The 22,236-nt window shown below is 35.6% G+C and overlaps 2 protein-coding genes across 2 annotated transcripts; one reads left to right on the forward strand and one right to left on the reverse strand.

Annotated features, from left to right (window-relative positions):
* Positions 1-196: 196 nt before the first annotated feature.
* On the reverse strand, positions 197-10,312 carry LOC120331649 (adenosine deaminase-like). Its single transcript, XM_039398769.2, has 10 exons — positions 10,156-10,312; positions 8,988-9,049; positions 8,392-8,514; positions 7,239-7,382; positions 6,391-6,503; positions 5,503-5,624; positions 4,863-4,934; positions 4,162-4,331; positions 2,969-3,098; positions 197-1,712 (listed from the first exon to the last, which is right to left on the reverse strand). Exons 1-10 carry the CDS (start codon positions 10,213-10,215, stop codon positions 1,584-1,586), a joined length of 1,125 nt encoding a protein of 374 aa, XP_039254703.2. The 5' UTR covers positions 10,216-10,312; the 3' UTR covers positions 197-1,583.
* A 444-nt stretch (positions 10,313-10,756) lies between these two features.
* LOC120331087 (adenosine deaminase-like) lies at positions 10,757-15,401 on the forward strand. The gene is made up of 10 exons (XM_078113663.1): positions 10,757-11,519; positions 11,658-11,719; positions 12,131-12,253; positions 12,657-12,800; positions 13,079-13,194; positions 13,320-13,441; positions 13,674-13,745; positions 14,076-14,245; positions 14,326-14,455; positions 14,588-15,401. Exons 1-10 carry the CDS (start codon positions 11,484-11,486, stop codon positions 14,684-14,686), a joined length of 1,074 nt encoding a protein of 357 aa, XP_077969789.1. The 5' UTR covers positions 10,757-11,483; the 3' UTR covers positions 14,687-15,401.
* Positions 15,402-22,236: the final 6,835 nt, after the last annotated feature.

Consider the following 22,236-nt stretch of genomic DNA (forward strand, 5'->3'; position numbering starts at 1 on the left):
AATTATATCGGATCGATGTCTCTGTACTTAGCATTGCCAAGCTTTATTTTAGGTCAGATAAAAATTTTGACTCCGACGACGAGTTTGAAAGTTGAATTTCGACAGGTGTGAAAACACGACACCGATACTCGGAAAAAAAACGCCCGGTCGATCCTGGGTTACTTATAATACACATCACAGAAGACAGATTGACACCTTTATATAATATATATAGATATATTTATATTCTCATTTTCAACGAAATTCTGAAAACAGTTTCAAATTGTCGCATTCGCGGAAAGACACACACCAATCCGCAATAAATCATAAAAGGAAACAAAAAACACCAAACTACGATGAAAAGCATGATCATACAGTGCCCATATAAGACTTCAGCGTTGAAACACATTAAAAAGATCACGAGAATATAGTCATACATGCCATGAAAAAAAGAACGTTATTGGAGACACTGAAGGGCATAGGTGCCTTCTTATACCATATGCATTGGCATCAGGAAAAACGAAAAATTGAAATTTCTTATCATATCATATGATATCCGCTGTGAACGAGCATAGTTAATATTTTTACATTACTTCTCGACAGGTAATGTGTACACAGGATAATAAATTTGTATGGATCTTTTTGGCTCAAAGGAAAATTGAGCAAATAAACGTTTTTTAAAATAATTCTATGAAGATGGACAGGCATATATCCTCACATATAAGCCGAGTTTACAACTCAAATAATAATGAGTTGCCAAACTGAGGGGGCGGATTATACACGCACAATTCTGATCGCACTATGAATTACGGCTTATACGCGCCTAACTCTGATCATAAATCTTTGGGAAATTTGAGCATACTTGGCAATGACACAATCGCAAAGTAAATAGTTCATTAAACACATGATTGAACCAATATACATTTATGCAGTAAAGCTTATAAAGAGTGTGTATATACTACAAAGTGCAAGAAATCTATATTCCTATAAAAGTTTGAGTTGAGTTTAAGTTATGAAGATTTGTTCTTTAAATATGAAGTAAGTTAACCCATATAAAAATGCACATAATGCCAGATTTAGAATTGCTAACGTGGAACTTCGTGAGATTAAAATAAAATAAAAAATATTAAAACACAGTATAACATAATTGTTCTTTGTCAAATCCTTCTTTAAATCGAATTTATGAATATTTGCTCTTTAGTGGAACGAAAGATAGAAGATATAACGCGCATATACTGCCAGGTTAACAATGGAACTTCATAAGATTAAAATAAAAAAAATAATAATAGAATATACAGTAAATTACACTGTAAACGTTCGTTTTACGTTTTAAATTTTTCTCCACATTTTCAATCGAAATGTTCTCGAGGTCAATTTCATGGATAAATTCACAAAAGAGCTGAAAATAACTTTGACATTTTTTTTCATGAAATCACTAATTTTGCTTTCAATTGATGTATCGCATATACTGAAGTAAGGCGTGCTTTTGTTTTGCCAAATCACAATTTTTTTTTACAAAGATACAAGTTCTAAAACGAACTCAATCTAGAATTAGCTGTTTGAAATAGGCTATAGTATAGGTGAGTTGCTTTGAAATCAGTAATTTAAGATGATGTAATGCTGTCATATTCAACGACGATGTCGTTATAATTAGCATATTCTCGCTTAAGATCTGATACCAGTTGTTTTCTTTCAACTTCATTCAAGAAGCAACTTCTAGCAGCGTTCAAGTTCTGAAATGAAAGAACACACATTATCTCATGCATTGGCTAATGCAAGAGTCCGCTACCTTTTTCGTATTGTGGGCCGTTTTAAAATGAAAATTTTCACAAGTTTTTAAAAATATTTTTACCATACTTGCCAATACAACCGAACTCTAAAAAGATAGAGAATCGCATTCTTCGCTGTTGAACAATTTGTTTTTTTGATTGTATTTTATTACGTAGCTTGCATAATTTCATCACGTGAAGTTAAGAATCATGCGATCAATCTTTTTTTCATATAACACCCCACACAAATTACGTTTAACGTTACAAAAATGTTCAAAAGCTTTTAAACTGGCAAAATATACAGCCCGGCAGCGACGCCCGGTGGTTTCTGACCACTAGGCTAATAGACAAGGATTTGATTGTCATCATTATGTTCATTTAAAGATTTATCAGCATAAACGTTTTGCGAGGGCGGTGGAAAGCGCTGACTTGACTGTGTTAGCATCGCAGACTACAAATCCACAGCATCGCCCAGGGTGTAATACGGTGGGTAGGAATGCCGTACCGGAAATAGTAGCCTGTTACATATCAGTGGCTACTGGGCCTTGTTCGAAGCAAAAGGCGCGAAATAGCGTCGTATAAAAAATTCGAAAATATCTTGTACAAACAGTGCCTATTGCGCAATATCACTCGTTTCGCTTTACTGCAAAATACGCTTCATAAGCATTCATTTTGTGGTGCATTTAACCACCACTCCGCCACTGTTTGCTCGAGTAAGCAAAAAACTATTTATAGTGCTTGATCATATAATGCGCGAACAAGGCTGATCTGGCTTAACAATATAATAATGATCATATTTATTAAAATACAAATATTACAATATACAAAAGTTGAACATATGATATTCTTCACGGATACAATTTCATCACATCTGCGGTGTTTTTTGCGCAAACAGATCTTTCACCAACACTTAGTCATCTGCAATATGTGGTGTAACAACATACAATATTCCTGATGCAATTGGAATTTATTGCTGAAAGCAAGAATGACTCATGCTCGATAACGAAACAATGTTTTACTCTCTTTGTAAATATGATAAAAGCAGCAAAGTACAATACAATAACAAGCAAGATGAAACTGTGAAATCAGCGATTTGTATATATTGTTTACTGAAACTGACTATTTCTAATGCTAATTGCTGCACATCTTTGACGCCGTTCAAAGTCGTCGTTGTGAAGACCAAATAAACTTTCAGCTATTAATTTTATTATAGCTCTTACCAATTTGAATAAATCCTGTGTCGTGAATCCCCACATAGTAGTTGCAATATCATAATCCCCGATCAAAGACGCCAAATGAACACCTGGGTCGTCCGAACTCAGCGAAAAATTAATGTTGTCTTCGTGAAATCTGAATCAAAGCATGCAGTGGTTTAAAAATTTTCAAAAGTGCAAAAATATTCTTATGAAGATGTGAAAACAATCACCAAAGAAAGCTCATCTCCTAAATTGTTGAGCGAATTACGAAGGCAATCAATTTACTGTAGTTATGGCGCGCCCAGAAGTGTGTGTACAAATATGGAGGTAACTAATTTTGTTCGCCTGCTTTACATCAAGTTGTGTAAAGGGACGGAAGCTTATGGGAATGGTACCACCATGGGAATGATATTCATTTGGCTAACACAGACAGTCCCCGAACTCGTGATACAACTAAAGTAAGGAAAATCGGAATAAAATCATAGCCTAACCCTAACCTGGTTCACACTCTACGGGAGTACCGTACTTGGTTGATGGTTGTACACGTCGAGTAATAACATGGATGCTCTCATTGGGCAAAAATTGTGGTATTCGTTTGAACACAACTATATATAAATCATACTGTATTTGCTGATATTCACGTCATAACGCAAGTCACAAAGTGTTCTTTAGGGAATATATGTAATTCAACATTTTCAAAGCAAAAGATATCTCTTGTATCATCTATACTAGAGCATGCTTTGAACGGGCGCTTCAAGTGAATTGGGTTTTATGAAGATCGGATTTAGTGGGGTTCTCTACCGAATCTTTTAATAATTTGATAAATTATGAGTGGTTAAAGCGTCATACTCAACTTTGAAGACAGAGTAAGTTCAAATCTGGGGTTCAAATCCGATATCCACCACCTCACCCACCCATAATAAATATGAGAAGCAATGCTGAATCGGAGAGATCTCAGTTACTTCCGAGAAATTTTAAAAGCTTCCTACTGGGGCAGAGCCTTGTTCGCGTACAAAAATACATAATGTTTTTTGCTCTTGTCGCTGCGTTGAATCGTTCGTCGTTTCGCACGGCGCCTTTCTTACTGTAAAGCTAATCGATAGAAAGCCTTGTCATTGAGAGAATTTCAATTCGTTGTGTATACATGGAAAAACTAAATTTTTTGTGAGGTCCAGCCCCCTGATCTAGATAGAGTGTTATTTAAGTACACAACACACCTTCTTGCAGGATGTTTACTCCAGTCTTCAGGCGCACCTGTTGTAAAATGACTTGACATCGGGCAAACTTCGACATGTGTTCGATGTTGTTTTACAATCCCATAACATGCATCGTCCTCTAACATTCGGTATCCGTGTCCAATCCGTTCCGCGTGTAACTGTTCGATCGCCTGAAACAAAATTATCTCGTTATACTGTACGAGAAAAAAAAGTAAACAAAAACGAACACAAATTCGCGAGGTTATTCAAAACTATTCAAAAAAGTTTGTTTGAAGGTCTTGCATTCAATTTCTACGAATTTTATTATGAAATGTTTTCAGACGTCCGCAATATAGCTGGCTTAATTTCAACTATAATATCATTGCATTCCGTGCATACGAATTCACTAACAGGAAGGCAGAGAGGAAAGTGGAGTAATTAGGTACAGGATCCCCAAACCAACCATATATCCCAAAGGGCCGTTGGATAATTGGGATGGCTATATCCGAATGACTTGGTATTATAGAATATTATTTTAAAATCGATTTAGTTTATGACAATGGTGATAAATGATTAATATCACTGTAAAAATGAAATAATATACACGAGAGTATTCTTGAGCCAAATGTATGCTGTTAATACTAATTATACTATGATCTCAGGTAGATCTGCTTTGCTACAGTGTTGGTTCAAAATCAATACTTTGATGAACGATGACTCACCTTTTTGACATGACCTGCAGGTCCAACCTCGCCAGCATGTGCTGTTCGATGTATTCCATTTATTCTACAAAACTGAAGATGTTAAAAGATTAGAGATGAAAATGGACACTTTCATCGTAGTAACGTAGATATATTCAAGAGCTTAGACTTTTTACAAGTATCCGAAACGACTAAACAGAAGATATATAGAAAGTATGAACTTTGCACTTTTCTTTAAACTGGAGAAGTCAATATATTGCCGTATATTTGGCAGAAAATGTATGTATATAAATAGGAAGGAGGCAATTTCTTATTCGGTCGACGTTTAAATGTGTTGAGAAATTTTTTTTTTGATATGTCGTATTTATACTCCTTTGCCTCAGAACAAGGCACAACGCAAGCGGTCACAGTCAAGTTGGAAAAGACCGTATTTGTACTCGTAGGCATGGGTTTTGAACTCGTGATTTTAACCTGGGAATCTGGGATGCCATCATAATTTAGTCTAACGCTTTCATCTCTAGACCATCATTTTACAAATTATGTTTTTCGTTCTGAAACTGTAAAATTTATTTTTTGTTTGAAATTTTGATGTGATTTGAGACCAAAACCCTAATCATTGCTACTTGGTTTCTGGTTGATATGAATAACCACAGAATATTACTTCAAATCCGCGTTGACAATGTAAGGGAAAATCTTCCGATCCTTCTGGGCCAGCAATATCGATACCAACAACTCCATGTGATTCGTATTCCTGACATAGTTTCGCTGTTTCTTCTCCCCATTCTGAAATATATAAAGTTGTAGGTATAATGTATAAAGTAGTGAGGTATCACAATTGTTATAAATGTTGAACTGTTATAAAAACGTATAAAATTAAAAGAATCGTCACGTCATGCACGCATCAAACTCAATAATAAAAACATTTCCGAAATAAAACAAGAGTTCACTAAAGGTTAATTTTTATTTTAAGTAAACCAAGTCAGCAGCCACCAACAATGCAATGATCGATACATTTTAGCTACGAATGAGAAGATTGCTCTGCTAAATTGTTGTCGTTTATGCTTTTGTTGTTGTTGCAAAAATAGCAAATTTCTTTTTAATTACCGAATAAATCACCTCACAATTTTGCCACTTAAAGATAAAAGTGTCTCAATTTCCCAGGAAGCCCATTTTTCCAAAAGTAAACCATACTATACATAACACAAAAACCTAGTTAACATGACGGTGTCTCAAAAACGTTATGACCCATTTGTCCCCTATTTAGTACACTTATCCCACTTTGCCACAATTGTACCACTTATGCCACACCTGTAACACTTGTTTCACCTTTGTCCCATTAGGTATACATGATACTATATAATACTTTGGTAAAAGGGCTCTTATGAAGTGAGATTCTCGCTATTCGGAAAAGCGTGGGACAGCATTGAACGATACAACATTCCGATATCCACTCTTGCTTGAATAGCCTAATAATTAAGGCCTAATTTCTAAAGACGTCATTCGATCAATTATCCTGAACGAAATAAATCACATTAAAACAAACAGTTACCGAACGGTGTAAGAGCACATAAAATAGTAGTAACTCTGATTCCGTATTCATTTTCACATTCTTTCACTGTCTTATTAACAATGTCCATAACATCTTTAGGGCGCAGTCTTCCCCTGAAAAAATGTAGATTATCAGGGTGGCTAGGAACCAGTAACAGTGGCTACTTTTGATTTCATGTTAAAAATAAGTTGGAGAAAAATGCATAAGGTAAAATCAAACTATCCGCGAAGCGAGTAAGTAGGCTATGAGAATCGAAGGTATGTTAAATACTGAAGCTTGAGTATGTTTAAAGAAAAACGTAGCCAATCATCGGTTACTTGCATCACCCTGTAATTAGTCCGTCAATTCTTTGGCATACGTATATGTTAATAAGTGTTCATATACACCCGCAGTTCCCAAAAGGTGCGGTGCGGCATTTTTGAGGAAAATCAGGCATAGATGAGGAAGGAGAGTTGGCCTTTGCCTTTATTTCTTATGCCTTCATGTTTACGAAAAAGGGCATAAAATACACATTAACGATCACAAAATTGAGTTTTATTTGAAGGCAGCAATTTTTTCGGGCAAGTGCGCCGTATATGGCGCCAATATACTTTGCCATAACGAGCTAATACTAATTAATCACTTGGCTGAAGAATAACTCGTCAATAATTTTAATTATATATATATGGCAAATATTTACTAGTCTCGCCCATGCGACACCAAATGTGTTCATAAAAGCAAAATAAATATTCAGGTGTATTTAGGGATACCAACCTTTCGCAGGCGCGACAATAAGCTAGTTCTTAATAGCGCATTATTTGCCAACCGAGGGATTATAATTCAACCAAAGGTTATTTCAATATATTTACCTCTCTTCGGCATGCACCATGGGTTCAACGTCACAATTAGCAAACAGATGTGGAGCGTATCTGAGTTCTAAATAAACCACACCGTCTGCGGCTTTATCCTCGATCGCTTCTCTCGTGATTCGAGCGATCCCGTCTTCGTCTCCACTGCATGGAATATGAATAAAAAGTCAATTGAATTTTAATGTAGCATTGTGTAATTTGAAATATTAACAATGAGGTTAAGTATTGTGGAGTGATTTCTAGAGAGGACAACTGTAGCATTCGCAATTCGTCGGCGAGTAAGGGATTAGTTAGCCGGTTATTTATTTCAGATTCATGGACTTGATAGTGGAGGAAGCCGTAACCGCCATGTAGCGGCGAGGAGTCCAGCAATCCTCTCGCACATAACTATTCCTGACGCTTAGAACGATGAGCCAATCGCCAATCGAATAGTTTCCATCGCCATTCACCAATTAGTTTCTCTTGGTAATAGTAAAAGAACTGTCAAAATACATTAATCTTTCATTACGGGCGTGGTGTTGAGTTGACGAGTAAGTAGTACAAGCATATTTGTGTTATTGTGTACACTTGAAGTGAAACCACAATTTGCTAGTAATAAAACTGCCAAGCCTTCAATATTACATATTGACATTGTGCATGTGTAGCATACCGATATACACCAAGTACAAACGAATTAAAAATTTTAATTAAAAAACAATAACGTAGATGATTCTCTCCTAGAACAACCTAACCTCTCAAATGATTGAACAGATAAAAATATATCTGTGGGTAGCAAGCATAATTTATGCTTAAAACTTGTAAGATTCTAGTATAATTGCAACATATTTTATATGAGTCAATGTTAACACTACCTACAGCAGATGGCAACCCCAGCGAAGGATTAATATTTCACTGTAAAAAAGAATCGAGTATTTGAAGCCTATACAGAAAAGAAATTTTCCAGGATAGGGAATGCTGAACGGAAAAGATCGGTGGAGGTTCGTGCAGCTTCTTGTTCGAAGTAGAACTGAAAGACGTGAAAAAATGTCGTATGAAAATATTCACCCAACCGAACCTTGTTTCAATGGAATTTGAATAGTTGTTTGTATACCCTATGCAGATACGTCAAAATACGGCTACAATAGTTGGAAAAAATTGAATGAAAACTACTTACGCGTATGTTCGAGTTGCGTTATAAATCTTTTCCAAGTAATGTGGCAAAGAATTACATCTTGTTTGAGCTGTGATGAATTTCTTCAATTCTGATTCATCTTTTTGTAGATATATGCCTCGTTTTCTATATGCAAAACAATTGAATTTATTATATACCAACCAACTCGATTTATTTCACCCAATTTCCCTATAATTAAAATTACCCTAAAATGCTATGTATTTTTGTGAATGTTTAAAATTATACAAACCACATTGCGAAATCAATGACATGGATTCCATTTTTCATGAATTTCGCGATTACATATGTACAAAGATTGATATTGTTAAATAGATATACTGTATGCTGGTTGAAGTCATTTTAAATTGAGTAATTAATGTTCAAAATATTCAAGTTGCCTATTGCCATCCATAAAGCATATCTATCTGATCAATCTTAAACAAACACATAACTAAGTGTATGTAAACCTACTTGCAATACAAACTATGAATGATTTCATAAGTCACTTATCCAATGCATGGAATTTCTCATGTTGATATAGTTGGAACATATCTTTAAATAAATTTGTTTCGGGTAATTTTATTAATACACCTACTTACTTTGCCAATTCTGCAATAGTGGAAAATCGATAGCATCCATCAAGATGGCAATGTAGTTCGACCTGAAAAAATTAAGATCTATGAGTTGAAAATTGGCAACGATGTTATTTCCGTATTATATCACATAATTCATGACACATTTATTCACGTTTCGTCTAAATATTGCGATGTACCAGAATTGTAACAAAGATTTATGTAACACGAGTTGAAACTCATTTCAAATTTAAAAATACTGGAGTGGGAATTGTTAACCCTTTAATCGTCGTCGGAAACTGCTACAATTGCTCTACTGTAATATGATAAACTAAAAAATTCATTTTTTCATGAGTATGTGAATAAACTTTAAGTAAACCCTTCACCTAGAAGACAAATCAAAGGTTATTGGTTAAATTTTCTAAAAATAACAGTCACCAGTAACGATTGATCAAATAGCCAAAATGTACTTTCCATCAGCTGGTATGACGCAATACAGTCACTGTGCCTGAGCGTTTCGATTCCGCGCATTTTTCTGCGGAAAGTTACGTAATTTTTTACAAAGATCTTAACAAAATTGACACCTGTGAACTTTGTACAAATCAATTTTATTTGTAAGTACTCAAATGTGGGTGCTCCCGAAGTATGCGAACCAAGATGGCGGACATCGAAACGTAACATGGGTAACAGGTTAGGGTTAGGCCATAATTTTTTTCGAATTTTCCTTATTTTAGTCCTATTATCATTTCGAAGACTAGCCAAGAGCCTCCCGTAGTATTTATACCTAAAATTATGGCCTAACCCTAACCTAGTAGATATATTACATTCCGATGTCCGCCATCTTGGTTCGCATACTTCGGGAGCCCCCAAATGTGGAAAGGTATTGATTACTGATAACCCGAGTACAAATATTAATTCTTGACTGTCGTGAACTAGTGACTTTACTTTACGCAAAGTTATGGGAAACTCACTATGCCCTGTGACAGCATCGATAAATTTGGTTCTAGGAATCAACATAAAAAGGGGAAAGATACAAATCCAAGATTGCACAATTTCCACAAATGATGGCGGACAGTCACCGGATAAATATTACGCAACCCGTATGAAAAGGCTAAGCTACGTCGCATTATAACATTCCAAATCTAAACCAGCTTGAGTTAATGTTATTGAGAATGGATAATTAAATATTACTCACCTTTGGAAAGTTATATTTATTTGAATGATCAACGTCTCGATCGCTTTCGTTTGGTGGCATGTCGCCCGAATCAGGACTTCACGTCAAAAAAAAATACGTCATAAGTTAAATCAGCCTATATGATAGAATAATCTAAATTATTAAACCACTTAAAGCATGAACTGGTGTTTAGTACTAGGCCTACTACAGCATAATTGAACGACTGTATTTTTAAGCTTTCATAAATCTATTAGTTCCGAGACTGCCAGAACTCTTGCAATACTGTTGTACTATAATTCGGTTTATGATCTAGAAACCAAGTACTGAAGTACACAAGTATATATTACCTTGACGCTTTACCTGAACAAATAGCAGGAGCTCCATATTGCCATACGCTAAGTCTGCCTACAAACTCGGTCTAAACGTCATTTCAGGAACCTCGATGATTGCGCTATGTTGTTGTGGACAAAATATTCTCTCGTATCCACCAGACCATAAAAAGGGGGCGTGGCGTCTTTTGTCACTGTACACCCCTCTCTTCTTTTCCCGTAAATAACAATGAACAAAATAATGTGAGATAATGGGCATCAGTCCTATTGCTTCCATGCCCGCTTGATTAAGTTTGTCGATGTGTTTGGTTGCATCTACGTAAAGTTGTTCAGGTTCCAAAATAATAGCTACCAATCGTTTTCAATCGTAGTTACTTTGAATTTAAAAGGTTTCAAATATATAATAATTTTGAATTAAATTAAGAAGGTCATTATGTATGATGTAATTAAGGGTAATAAAACGCCTTTCAAAATGAGCCGACATTTGCATTGTGAAACTCGAAACGTCGTGATAAGTGCAGTCTTTGGGAATTGTTGGTTTAGTTACCCTTGAGTGCACTATGAATATGCCTAGGTCGGGCCACAAACGCCCGATGACCGCTGCAATTGGTCAATAAATATCAGTGAATCGTGTTTATAATGTGGGTGGCTATGCGTCGTGGTGTTTAGTCAAATTGAATATATGAAACTTTTGGAAAGTTTACCAAATGGAATAAAATCAAGGAGGTTTCAATTTTATGCACTGTAATAACAGCTCGAGAAGAAGACAGTTTAGCACGTGAATGTATACTTTATGTCTTTGCGGCAAATGTCTAAGTGTAAGCTTATGATATACGTCATGGCCTATTAAATATGTTCAGTGTAGTAGACATGAATATGAGCTAGAATAAAAATTTAAACAACCCTCAACGCTAATTGCATGAATTAAAAAGGTATACATGTATTAAGTCATATGGTGTTAGCTTTCGTCAAAGTCAAAGTATCGTTGATCTAATTATCTAAGTGGGCTACTTGGTGGACATGTCTGAGAACATGGAAAGATACAATTTTTCAAAAGTAAGTTTGGTTATATTACGAATTACGATACGGAAACTGGTGTTTTAAACTGTTCATATGTTTCAGGTGGTGGACTAAGGCACGACATTTTTTATCATAATGATTTGGTAAGGTAATTGCCCAATTGTATTGTTGTAGGCTGAACTACATTGTCATCTGGATGGGTGCTTTCGGACTGGAACAATACTGGAATTAGCAAGGTGCGCTCATTACTTGTTGCAGTTTTCTTTTCCCGACACAGCAAAAATCAAGAGATTTTTGCAAATACGAATACTGTACCATATCTGTAGTCTACCAAATCTGTAATATAGGAATCTGAAAAATATAGTGTGATTTCTTTAGAGCGTTCCTGTATCTATTTCTTTTTTTGGTGAAAAATTACGCAAAAATAGACTATATTTGTCTGCCAGAACAAATTTGTGATCGAAAACATTTAAAATTATGAGATAGGCGAAAGCCAAACCTGATAAAACACAAACCTAAAGCCAGTCTCGTATTTCGTCCCAATATATAACCATACCCAATCCCCTTGGCTGTAATTTACAACACAAGACTTTCATATCATTTAGTTTAGCATATTACATTACAACTTCACAAGGTATTATATGCAGAAATCGCGGCATTAAACTACCAACGTACGATGAAAAGGAAATACAGCAATATATAAATGTGAAAAAAAGATGCTCGTTGAAGGAATGTTTGAGCCAATTTTTCAATTTCCTCCCAACTTTTGCGTGAGTATATAACGGGTACATATATCTGTCAAAAACTTGACTTATAACGTCGTTTAACTAGGAGTTTCGATAATATATTGTATATATATAATATAAAGTGTCATTTGGCTTTTTAGTTCTCTATTTTTCATTACAATAGTGCATATCTGTTATCCTCGTAAATAGAAGACTGAAATATCACTAAGAATATCAAATTCTTAAATAGTGTTGTATAAAATTTTCAAAATCAATGGTTTACTAGGCTATGATTAAATTCAAAAAATAAACACAATTTTATTACAGCTTATACTATCCTATGCATATACATTCTTTCTTGTTTTGCCTTACAATATTTTATATTTGATATCTCAATATCGCTTGATATTCTCAAACACAGTAGGCAACCATAAAATTCTCTCATCAGAGGTGACGCAGACGCAATATCAAGAATAGCCAAAGAAGCTGTTGAAGATAGAGCTAAGGACGGAGTTACTTATGTGGAACTTCGATATTCACCTCATATTTTGGCAAACTGTGACGTCGATCCATTACTATTCGCCAAAGAAAGGTGGCTAAAAGTTTTATTATACTGTAATTTGAGAGGCTTTACTGATAATAGGCTCCCTAAATCATAAGTCATCAATCAAAATTAACATCTCTATAGGTAAAAAATAAATTATAAAAAAGTAAATTTTTATTAGATTATTCTATTGTCTCACTCTTGTTGAATTTCAAAATTTTTGTCAACATACTTTAGTCATATGTCTCCTTTATATTGATACCAATATGGAAGATATTTACATTTTGCGAAAACACATATTTTGTGTAATTTTTCATTTGTTTCAGAGGAAGATTACGCCCCAAAGATGTAGTGGAAGTAATAAACAAAGCTGTCAGAGAATCGGGAGAAAAACATCAAATCAAAGTCAGAACTATATTGTGCACTATCGCCGAGTATTCTCGTAAGTATATATATTTGTTATTATTAGAAAACATACCGTGTAATTGTCTGTAGGTCATATTAGCTTACCAAACACCTGTCCGTTTGCAAATAATTTTGCCACTCAATTGATGCTATTATTACCAGACTGGGGAATTGAAACAGCGCACCTATGCCAGGAATACGCGAATGAAGGAACAGTTGGATTTGACATTGCCGATATAGAAGGAATGGAAAAAAATTTAAAAGACAACATGGAAATATTCCAGGTTCGCATATTGCCGTAAATTCACGGAAATTGACCTTGATGTAACAGTGGCTTGATTTTGGCAGAATTACATAAAAAACAAGTTTTGCATATACAGTATATATATTAAGTAAAGTGTGCTTGACACAGATCCGCAGAATACGTGGATACTTTATTGAGTTACTTTTAGCGAATAAATTGTAACATCATCACCAATTGATTACAGTAAATATATAAAATACCTCTATTTACAGTTTTGTAAAAAGAATGGAATTCACACCACGGTACACGCTGGAGAAGGAGGACCAGCGGCGGAAGTTCAGTTGGTATATATGGTTTTCATTAACTCATTTTAATATTATTCTTTGAAATGCTATAGCCCAAAATTTGTACAAAGTGACTAATCGAATTAGTGGCAACCACAACTAGTCCTATATATATTTTATATACAAATAAATATTCATTTTCGTGGCGAGCTATTTTCCTGCGCCCAACAATTGTAGACGCGAGAATCTAGATTTTTAAATTGGGCTTCCTGTGACCACGTTATATTCAAAGGTGAAATCTAACGCTGAACCGAGAAATGCTTATTGTTGTGCAATAAAAACTATGCGACGTTAGTCACAGAGTATCGCTGTTTACCTGAACTTTTGCAGGCCATAGAAAAATTGCATTCTGATCGAATCGGCCATGGATATCGAGTCCTCGAGGATGAATCTATTTACGAAATAGCAAAAACAAAAGGAATTCATTTTGAAGTTTGTCCAATTTCAAGTTTCTTTACTGCATCGGTTCCCGAGGACTGGCACAAACATCCGGCAAAGAGGTTACTTATTGTGATTACTAGATCTGTTGTTGAGATTCAAAGCTCACCAAAGTTTCTATGGATCATATCCGCATTTTTAGGTTTTTTCACGACGGGGTAAATTTTGGGTTGAATACCGACGATCCTGGAGTTCTCCAATCAACTCTTATGGATGAGTACGATATTGCAACCAGATATTGGGGGATGACGACAAAAGATTTACATACTTTGGTAACGCATATTTCATGTGTGAATCTGTATTGCAATTAGAATATATATTAAAAATAGTTACAATTTCGAAATACCAGTTTACCATTGTATTTTGACTAAAAAATAACTTACGACATTATTCACTTTTTTCAGAATATTAACGCGGCAAAATCGTGTTTTCTGGATGGAGCTGAAAAATACGAACTTGTGCAGAATTTGGAAAAAGAATATCAGAATTTCAATTTCGAGTAGCTCGACTCGCTATAAAATAGGGAGAATTTTGCCCCGGAATCTAACTGCGTATTGTATACCAATGAAACATCAGTGAAATACTACTAGGTTTTATGTTAAAATGTAATTGTTGGGAATCTTATAAAAAAAACATGGCTTGTTATGGGACCCAATACATCTGCTGATCATGTGTATAACAAAATACCGAAATATCAATGTGATGACTGCAGACTTTACAAATGTGAGATTTTAATGCTAATTTGGGGTTTTGTAATATGACTCTTGTATATGCAGTGTCTCGATATATTTATATATAATAATGAATTTTGTGTTCCATGTTATCTGTTCATTATTGATTGAAGTCCAAATTACGATTAATTTACATGATATTTTGTGGAAATAGTACTCATGCCTACAAACATTCATAAAGACGTATAAGATTAACATGAGGAAGAAAAATAAGCAAACATTTATTTCAATTAGGCTCCTATTGAAATCTGAAATGTCTAATTAACGCGACTCATTTCATTAAACATTGAAGGCGCCATTAAAAAAATTCCATTATGGAAATTTTTGTGGCGCCCACTTTCCTTTGGCGTCCTAATCATGTGCTTATTTTTCTTAAGTCTTAATGCAGACTTGATTACTCATCTTCAATTTTATCAAAACCCTAATTACTTGCTTGATATACCCAAACTAATAAACTTTCTATGGCCTAGCTATACGTATAAAATGACCTATGGGGTGTTATTGTGTATATTTCATATATTATTGGAAATGTGGATGTCTATGTTCTTCGTGAATATCATAAAATTGTATGTATGTAATTGATATTGTATTTATTAATTCTTGACTATAGGCTTCGATAGTCGTGAAAAGCAATCAATTATTTTGACCCTTTTGAAGTGAAGTGTCAGGATTCACATGTCGTCTTATCGTCTTCAAAATAAGATAGGCCTCTGTAGGCTGTGTTTTCTATATGCGACACTGTAGCGTTATTTGTCAACATATGGGGTCATCAACTAGCAGTCAATAGATATCAGCCGTATGGTATTACATGCATTCATCGTACATAGCGAGTACACTATCAGACGGCCCTGCTCTTTTTTATTACATTTGAACTTGAGTACGTACATACATCGCCTTACTTTTCCAATGTGCTGATTTTCTCAGGATATATTACGTCGAGCTGTGATTTCTCCGCGAGTCAGGATTTCTTATGCATGCAGAAGCAAGTAATATAAAAACAGATGGGATATTTTTGGTTGCAAAATAGTAATTGTGTGTCGCTGTCGCACAAAAAAAAAAATAATATTCGGTATACTATGATTTTGTGCGTTGTTGACTATTCTGTGTTTAGCTCAAATAAAATAAAAAGAAAGTAAAACGAATTTCTCAACACGAAAGATGCATTTTTTTTCAATTTGGATACTGGTCACGGTGAAATTACGAATGCAAAACGGAATTTTGACAACAAAACGAGTGCAAAACGGCATAAACATTTAAAATTGAAGTCAGATTTTACAGTCTGCCGACAAGGCTGTCTGTAAGAGAGAACTTGCACGGGTCACGTGACTTTGTTTATTGGACGGCAAAAAAACAAAAACGTCCAGCTGGCTCCTGTCAGTTGCAAGTCGGATTATACGTTTTGGTTTTGTTTGGCTGTAGAAAATGGCTATTTCGTATTGTTCCATTGGCTGTACATATATAGACAACAGATTGGATCTTCAGTTATATTCCACTGTTTTCGAAAAAACCGGAACGTCGCGCAATGTGGATATCATCTATTGGCAGGACTGCTTGGCGTCAAGTCCAGAAATCATCTCGCTTGTGTTTCACTGTTTGCGGACAGCACTTTGTTGATGGTGAGTGATAATGTGCCGTTATAAGTTTTGAATATTCATGAGTCCCTCATTTCAATAGAAAGCAGATGGCAAACTACTGTTATTGGTGGGCCTAGGCGTAGGCCTACCCTACTTGCAGACTTGACTTGTGTAAGGAATTCATCATCAATTGTCATAAGGTATTGTTTCCCTAGTTAGCAGGTAATCTTTTACTAAGCGTGAAAAGTTGAATAGATAGCCAAAGTTTAACGCTAGTGGTCATGCAAAAAATAACCAGAATTTAATTGAATTCCTTATCTAGGAATACGCTCGCCACCCATCTCTGATCACCCTGGTAGTTTCACAGGTTCCAATCCCATGCGGGGATAGTTGTGTGCGAGAGAATTGCAGCTCTCCTCTCACGGAGGGTGGTTCACACGACTGCTGGTCGGTTACGACATCCTCCACAATCAAGTCCGTGCTTTTGAAAACAAATAACTGGCTAACTAATTCCGACTTGTACGACTGTCATTGGTAAAAAAGATATGCTACCCGGAATCAAATTCATTTACCACTAGTGTTTGTGGTGGGATATGGACATAAATTTTACCACTTGATCGTTAGATTTTATGAAAACTCTACAATTATCTGGCCACATAGTTAGTGCAGGATCATGATATCGAATGAATCTGTATCCATTATCTTACAGATATGGATGCGACAATGGAATGGATTGGGACAGTGCCAGAACAATAGGAAAGCTGAATTTGATTTAAAATCAATAGATAACCCACAGTGTAGTGAGTGACAATTAAAAAGAAAATTAAACAATTTCATGCTGTTATCCCGTAACTCCGACTGTGGTATCGCCTAAGTTCATTTAAGGGTCATGGCTGCAATGTAATGACTTAAACCGCGAAATAGAAATATAGAAATCAAGTGTAAGTGACAATGAAATGTAATGTTTAAATTATCATAAATTGTGAATTTATCCATCTCTTAAGGTTCTAATGTTTTAATTTGTTAATAAAATAGGTTTCTTTCGTTTGCCGGTATACTTGATCTCGATATAGTTTTTCTATTCCAATTACCAAAAGATCGTTGATGGAATGGCCTGATTGATTGAAATGTTTGCCAACTGCAAGATCTTGTAACTGTAACTTGTAAATGTAACTTTAGACCAGTGGTTCCCAACCTTCTATATCACGTGGTCCCCTTCCGACGGCGTTTAGCACTCATGGACCACTGTTTATCATCCCAGTGGTATTTGTAGTGGTATTTTGATTGATAAATTCTTACCCTCATTATGATCAAACATTTCATGCTCGACAAGGTGAAAACACCCTGTGAAATAACCTTATCAAGTGGGAAGAACGGAAGGTTTTCCTATGAAGAGTTCATTCAATACTGTCCATTGTACAAAAATGATGTCATTAACAAATTTGAGTGCATAAAAATGTCTAGCAAGCGAGAGAAAATTCACATTAAGGAAAATCGTTGATGAAAGTGTATTTCGGAATACGTGTGTATGAATGGCTACCAAATACATCAACACCTCTGATTATATGATAATAACCCTATACCAAGAGCGTAGCCAGCCTAAATTTATTTTTTGAGGGGGGGGGGGGACAATATCTTAAAGAATCTCTCTACAGACTTACTTCGCTGTGGAAGATGAACAAGCGCGCATTTTAATATATACGGGTTGGTTAATTTAATGAAAGGATTATTGATAGAAAGCCAGGAAAAGTCATCTTTCAGTAAATCCTTATAAAATATAATATTGTTGGAAAATGCGTAAAAATTTATGTATCACTGCGTTATTTATGCTCACAGAATTTACAACGATACGGCTTGGAAAAGCTCTTGATCCGCGATCTTCAATATACAACGCCAACCTACGCTGAATACCACGCTATCGCATCCAGTTTAATGAATTTTTTAATGGAAATCAAGAATGAGTTCTAGCAATCAAGAAGTCAAGTCAAGTTCATTTTCTCCAACCATTGAAAAAAAAAATCCAAAACAAATTACGAGACAATGAAAAATTCAACAAATTTACTGGGGAAAGGAAGTTGCGGGCAACCAAAGCTGGTTATCGAGCAGCGACACCCGAGGGGCAATTATGTAATTTGAAATTTTGGAGTTCGGAGTTTACTGTCTTTTACGCTGGCTTTCAACATTATCAGTAAACAGCAACGGTGACCTACCTTACCGGTTACGCTCGTACAGGTACCGGTACGGTTCCGTTACCAAGACATTGAAGAAAATAAAACTCTGATGTAAATAAAAACCTGTTACAAGGTCAGAAAATATCAACACTTCGCCTTTATATCTTTACTTGGAGACACTAAAGTTCTTCGAACGATTGCCGATCCTTGATCCCATAAAAATTTCCTTTGTGCTTTAGTATCGCAACAAGTTTTTCAGCTGGTTTTGAGAGTTGACGTTTGTAATGTATCGTACACGAGTCGCTCAAATTTACTGATAGCTTATTTTAGCCTAGTTTATTGCACCAAGACTAATTTTTTAATATTTCAAAGCTAATATTTCCAAAGCTATTCTGAGGACATGATGACGATTAAGGAATTTAATACACAAATATTTTTCGGAAACACAACTGAAACTGACAAACAACACGCAAAACTATGAAAACGTGGAAATGTTAATAGTCATGTTTGAATGTTTGTCTGAGCAACAGAAGCGACTACACAAGTTATAATTGTTACGTCATTTTTGAGTTAATATTGATTGGTTATGGTTACAGGAACAAGAGAGCTATACTCAAATATATGAACACAAAAATGTAACAGCCTTGCAACTTTTTGTTCATGCGGCGCCAAATTATCAGGGAAAAAACTCACGGCGCCCTGACACGAAAAAAAAGCGCTGCTTTTGAATAAAACTCAATTTTGTGATCGTTACTGTGTAATTCATGCCTTTAAAAGTTTGTAAACATGTAGGCCTGAGAATAAAATGCAAAAGGTCGACTCTTCTTCCTTATCTCTGTCTGTTTTCCCTTTGAAATACCTAAAAAATCATTCATGTTCGCCATACTCGGTTCAGCAAGTAAATAAACGAGCTCACGAAAATGCAGCAAGTCTTTTCTATGTTACGTAAGAATGGCGGCGGACATTACTTTACAGAAGGTGAACGACATGGAAAGACAAAATGAATTTATTGATTCATATACACAACACTTAAAAATAAGAAACAATAAAAATTAATAATAAATACAATATGTAAAATATTCATTCATATTTTAGCTAGGTTTAACACAATTCTGCTAATTTTCGGAACCCTTTGGTGAACGCCGCTTTATGCGGCTTCCTCACATCACGAACCAAAGTGTTTGTTTGTTTCCATCACAAAGCGCCCTGTCTGCGGCAGAGAAGTTAACTTGGTGGGGATGTCTGTAACCTTGTTTTGTTTTTTCGGGAAGAAAGATGTCAATATTTGCCATCTATCTTTTAATGTCATTAATATGCATATGACATTGACAAAAATCATCGTATCTGCTGTTGCCACGCGGATTGACGAAGGAAAGTGTTCTGGAATTAGGATGGAATTTACCACAAGAAATATCATGTCTGTGAAAACAGTAACACATGTCCAGGTGAGTATACGCCGAATTGTTTTTTGTATTTCACTAGGATTCGAAGTTCCTGTATTGCACAAAAGTGTGATCCATTTTGAGCCTTGGTTTACTGATTTGTATTCCACGGTATTCTTTACAACTGGGTAGAGGAACAGGCCAAGAAGGCCGAACTGAGCTAAGAACATCGGAAGGTACATGATAGGGAACAAGTGTATAATTTTGCTTTTTTTTTAACACACATCCTTGTGATATCGACTCTTGACGATTAAATATAATAAAAACAATCATAAGTAGAATCAAATGCGAAGAAAGCGTCGCAAATATTCCCCAACTCAAAAAATTGAAAAATTTTCCTGTAGTCGTGATCTGATTATAAACTACCCTTTGTCTCACCCATAAGAAGCAATAAACAAGATATATTATAATCAAGGCATAAATCTTTGCCACAGTATCGAGTACATTACATAGAAATGGAGAGTTTGCACCTCGAGGTGCCCAGATGTATACTTGCGTTATCAGAAATTTTTGAATGGTGAATACTAGAACTATCGTATAAATAAGGTGCAAAAATCTTCCATTGAAAAATCCCGTCGTTTGCCTTCTCTTCCATTTTGCATTCTGGATACAGTAAAAAACGAAACTCGCTAACATCCAACAGGATACTAAAAAGAGAACTGCTTCAGATGCTTGTGATACCGCCAGTAATGCATTGATCAAGTAATCGTTCGAATCCCCATCGCCAAAGTTGAATGTTTGATTTAATGCCGCTGTCGAATTATCTTCCATAAACGGGTTGTTAGTTGCGGATTCGCTGGAATTCCAACTGCTATTGTTCGGCATCTGATTTGTAGCGACCATTTTGTTCCCGAAATTCATTCTATTTTACTTTCTTATCAAACGAGGAAAGAAACCTGATTCAAACACAGAGTATCATATAAAATTTGCTACTAGCAATTCAGTCTTGCACAAGTACTGACAGTGACAGAAAATACCAGGCAAGGCGATATATATCATGAAACACATGCGCTAATTAATAATACATTCGTAAAATCTTATTTCAATAGGTAATTTGTTAGCGTCATAGCGAAGAATAGAAACCTTAAATATGTTGATTTTGTTATTAAAGTCCCAAAGATCTTTTCAATCTATTATTGATGATTGTTTCTCACATTTGTTATGGATTACTTTTTAACATTTTTTGTAATGCAATTTTGCGGCATTTGCAGTAAGGCATAAATTCATACGCTTTATCCAACACCATGTTGCTCTATTCTTCAACGATTTACTGAAAACCGGACCTATTCTGGCTTCCTATCTATAATCCCTTCACCACATGAACCAAACGAGATGGATGGAAATGAGCTGGAACCGAAAATAGTATCTTCGCGTGCATATATTCTTCTCAGAATAAGTGATGACATCGTTAAAAATTTCCCTATCTGTTGGCGAAGATAATGTAGAAGTTGTATTCATCATCAGCGACATAGCCGGGGATTTTAAAAGAGGAGGGGGGGGGGTAAATTTCTAATTGTCAAGTTAGACCATATCAGCTAGTCCAGTTGGTCCAGACGGTGGCCGGAAACGTGGTTTCTCAAGAGTCTTGAGGTTTTAAAAAGCGTCTTCAGCTACCAATCATCGCTATGTATGATATATACAAGAAAAACGCTTTTTTAAATAAAAAAGGGGGGGTTGGTTGTCTGACCCTTAAAAACTCCACCCTCTGGCTACGCCCAATTCATGAACCTATAGAAACAAGCATATATTACAGACACGAACACAACTGGTGTTGGCTGTACTATTGAATGGAGGTTTCCAATTGGAGGCCCGGGGACCGCAGAACAGTTAAAGGGGAACCACAATGCTAGGCGCGAAACTGATTTGACTTTTCCTGCATAAGGAAACTCCTCGTTCTTCCCAGTTGATAAGGTTATTTTACAGGGTGGCTTCACCTTCTCGAGCATGAAATGTTTGAACATAATGAGGGTAAGAATCTATCAATCAAAAAATATATATAAATACCACTGGAATGATAAACAGGGGGCCATGAGTGCTGAAATACCCCGGAAGTGGGTCAGGAGCCTTAAAAGGTTGGGAACCACTGGTATAGAGTTACATTACATTCCCATATCACAAAATTTACTGCGACACCT

This window comes from Styela clava, chromosome 6, assembly GCF_964204865.1.
Source record: "Styela clava chromosome 6, kaStyClav1.hap1.2, whole genome shotgun sequence".
NCBI lineage: Eukaryota > Metazoa > Chordata > Ascidiacea > Stolidobranchia > Styelidae > Styela > Styela clava.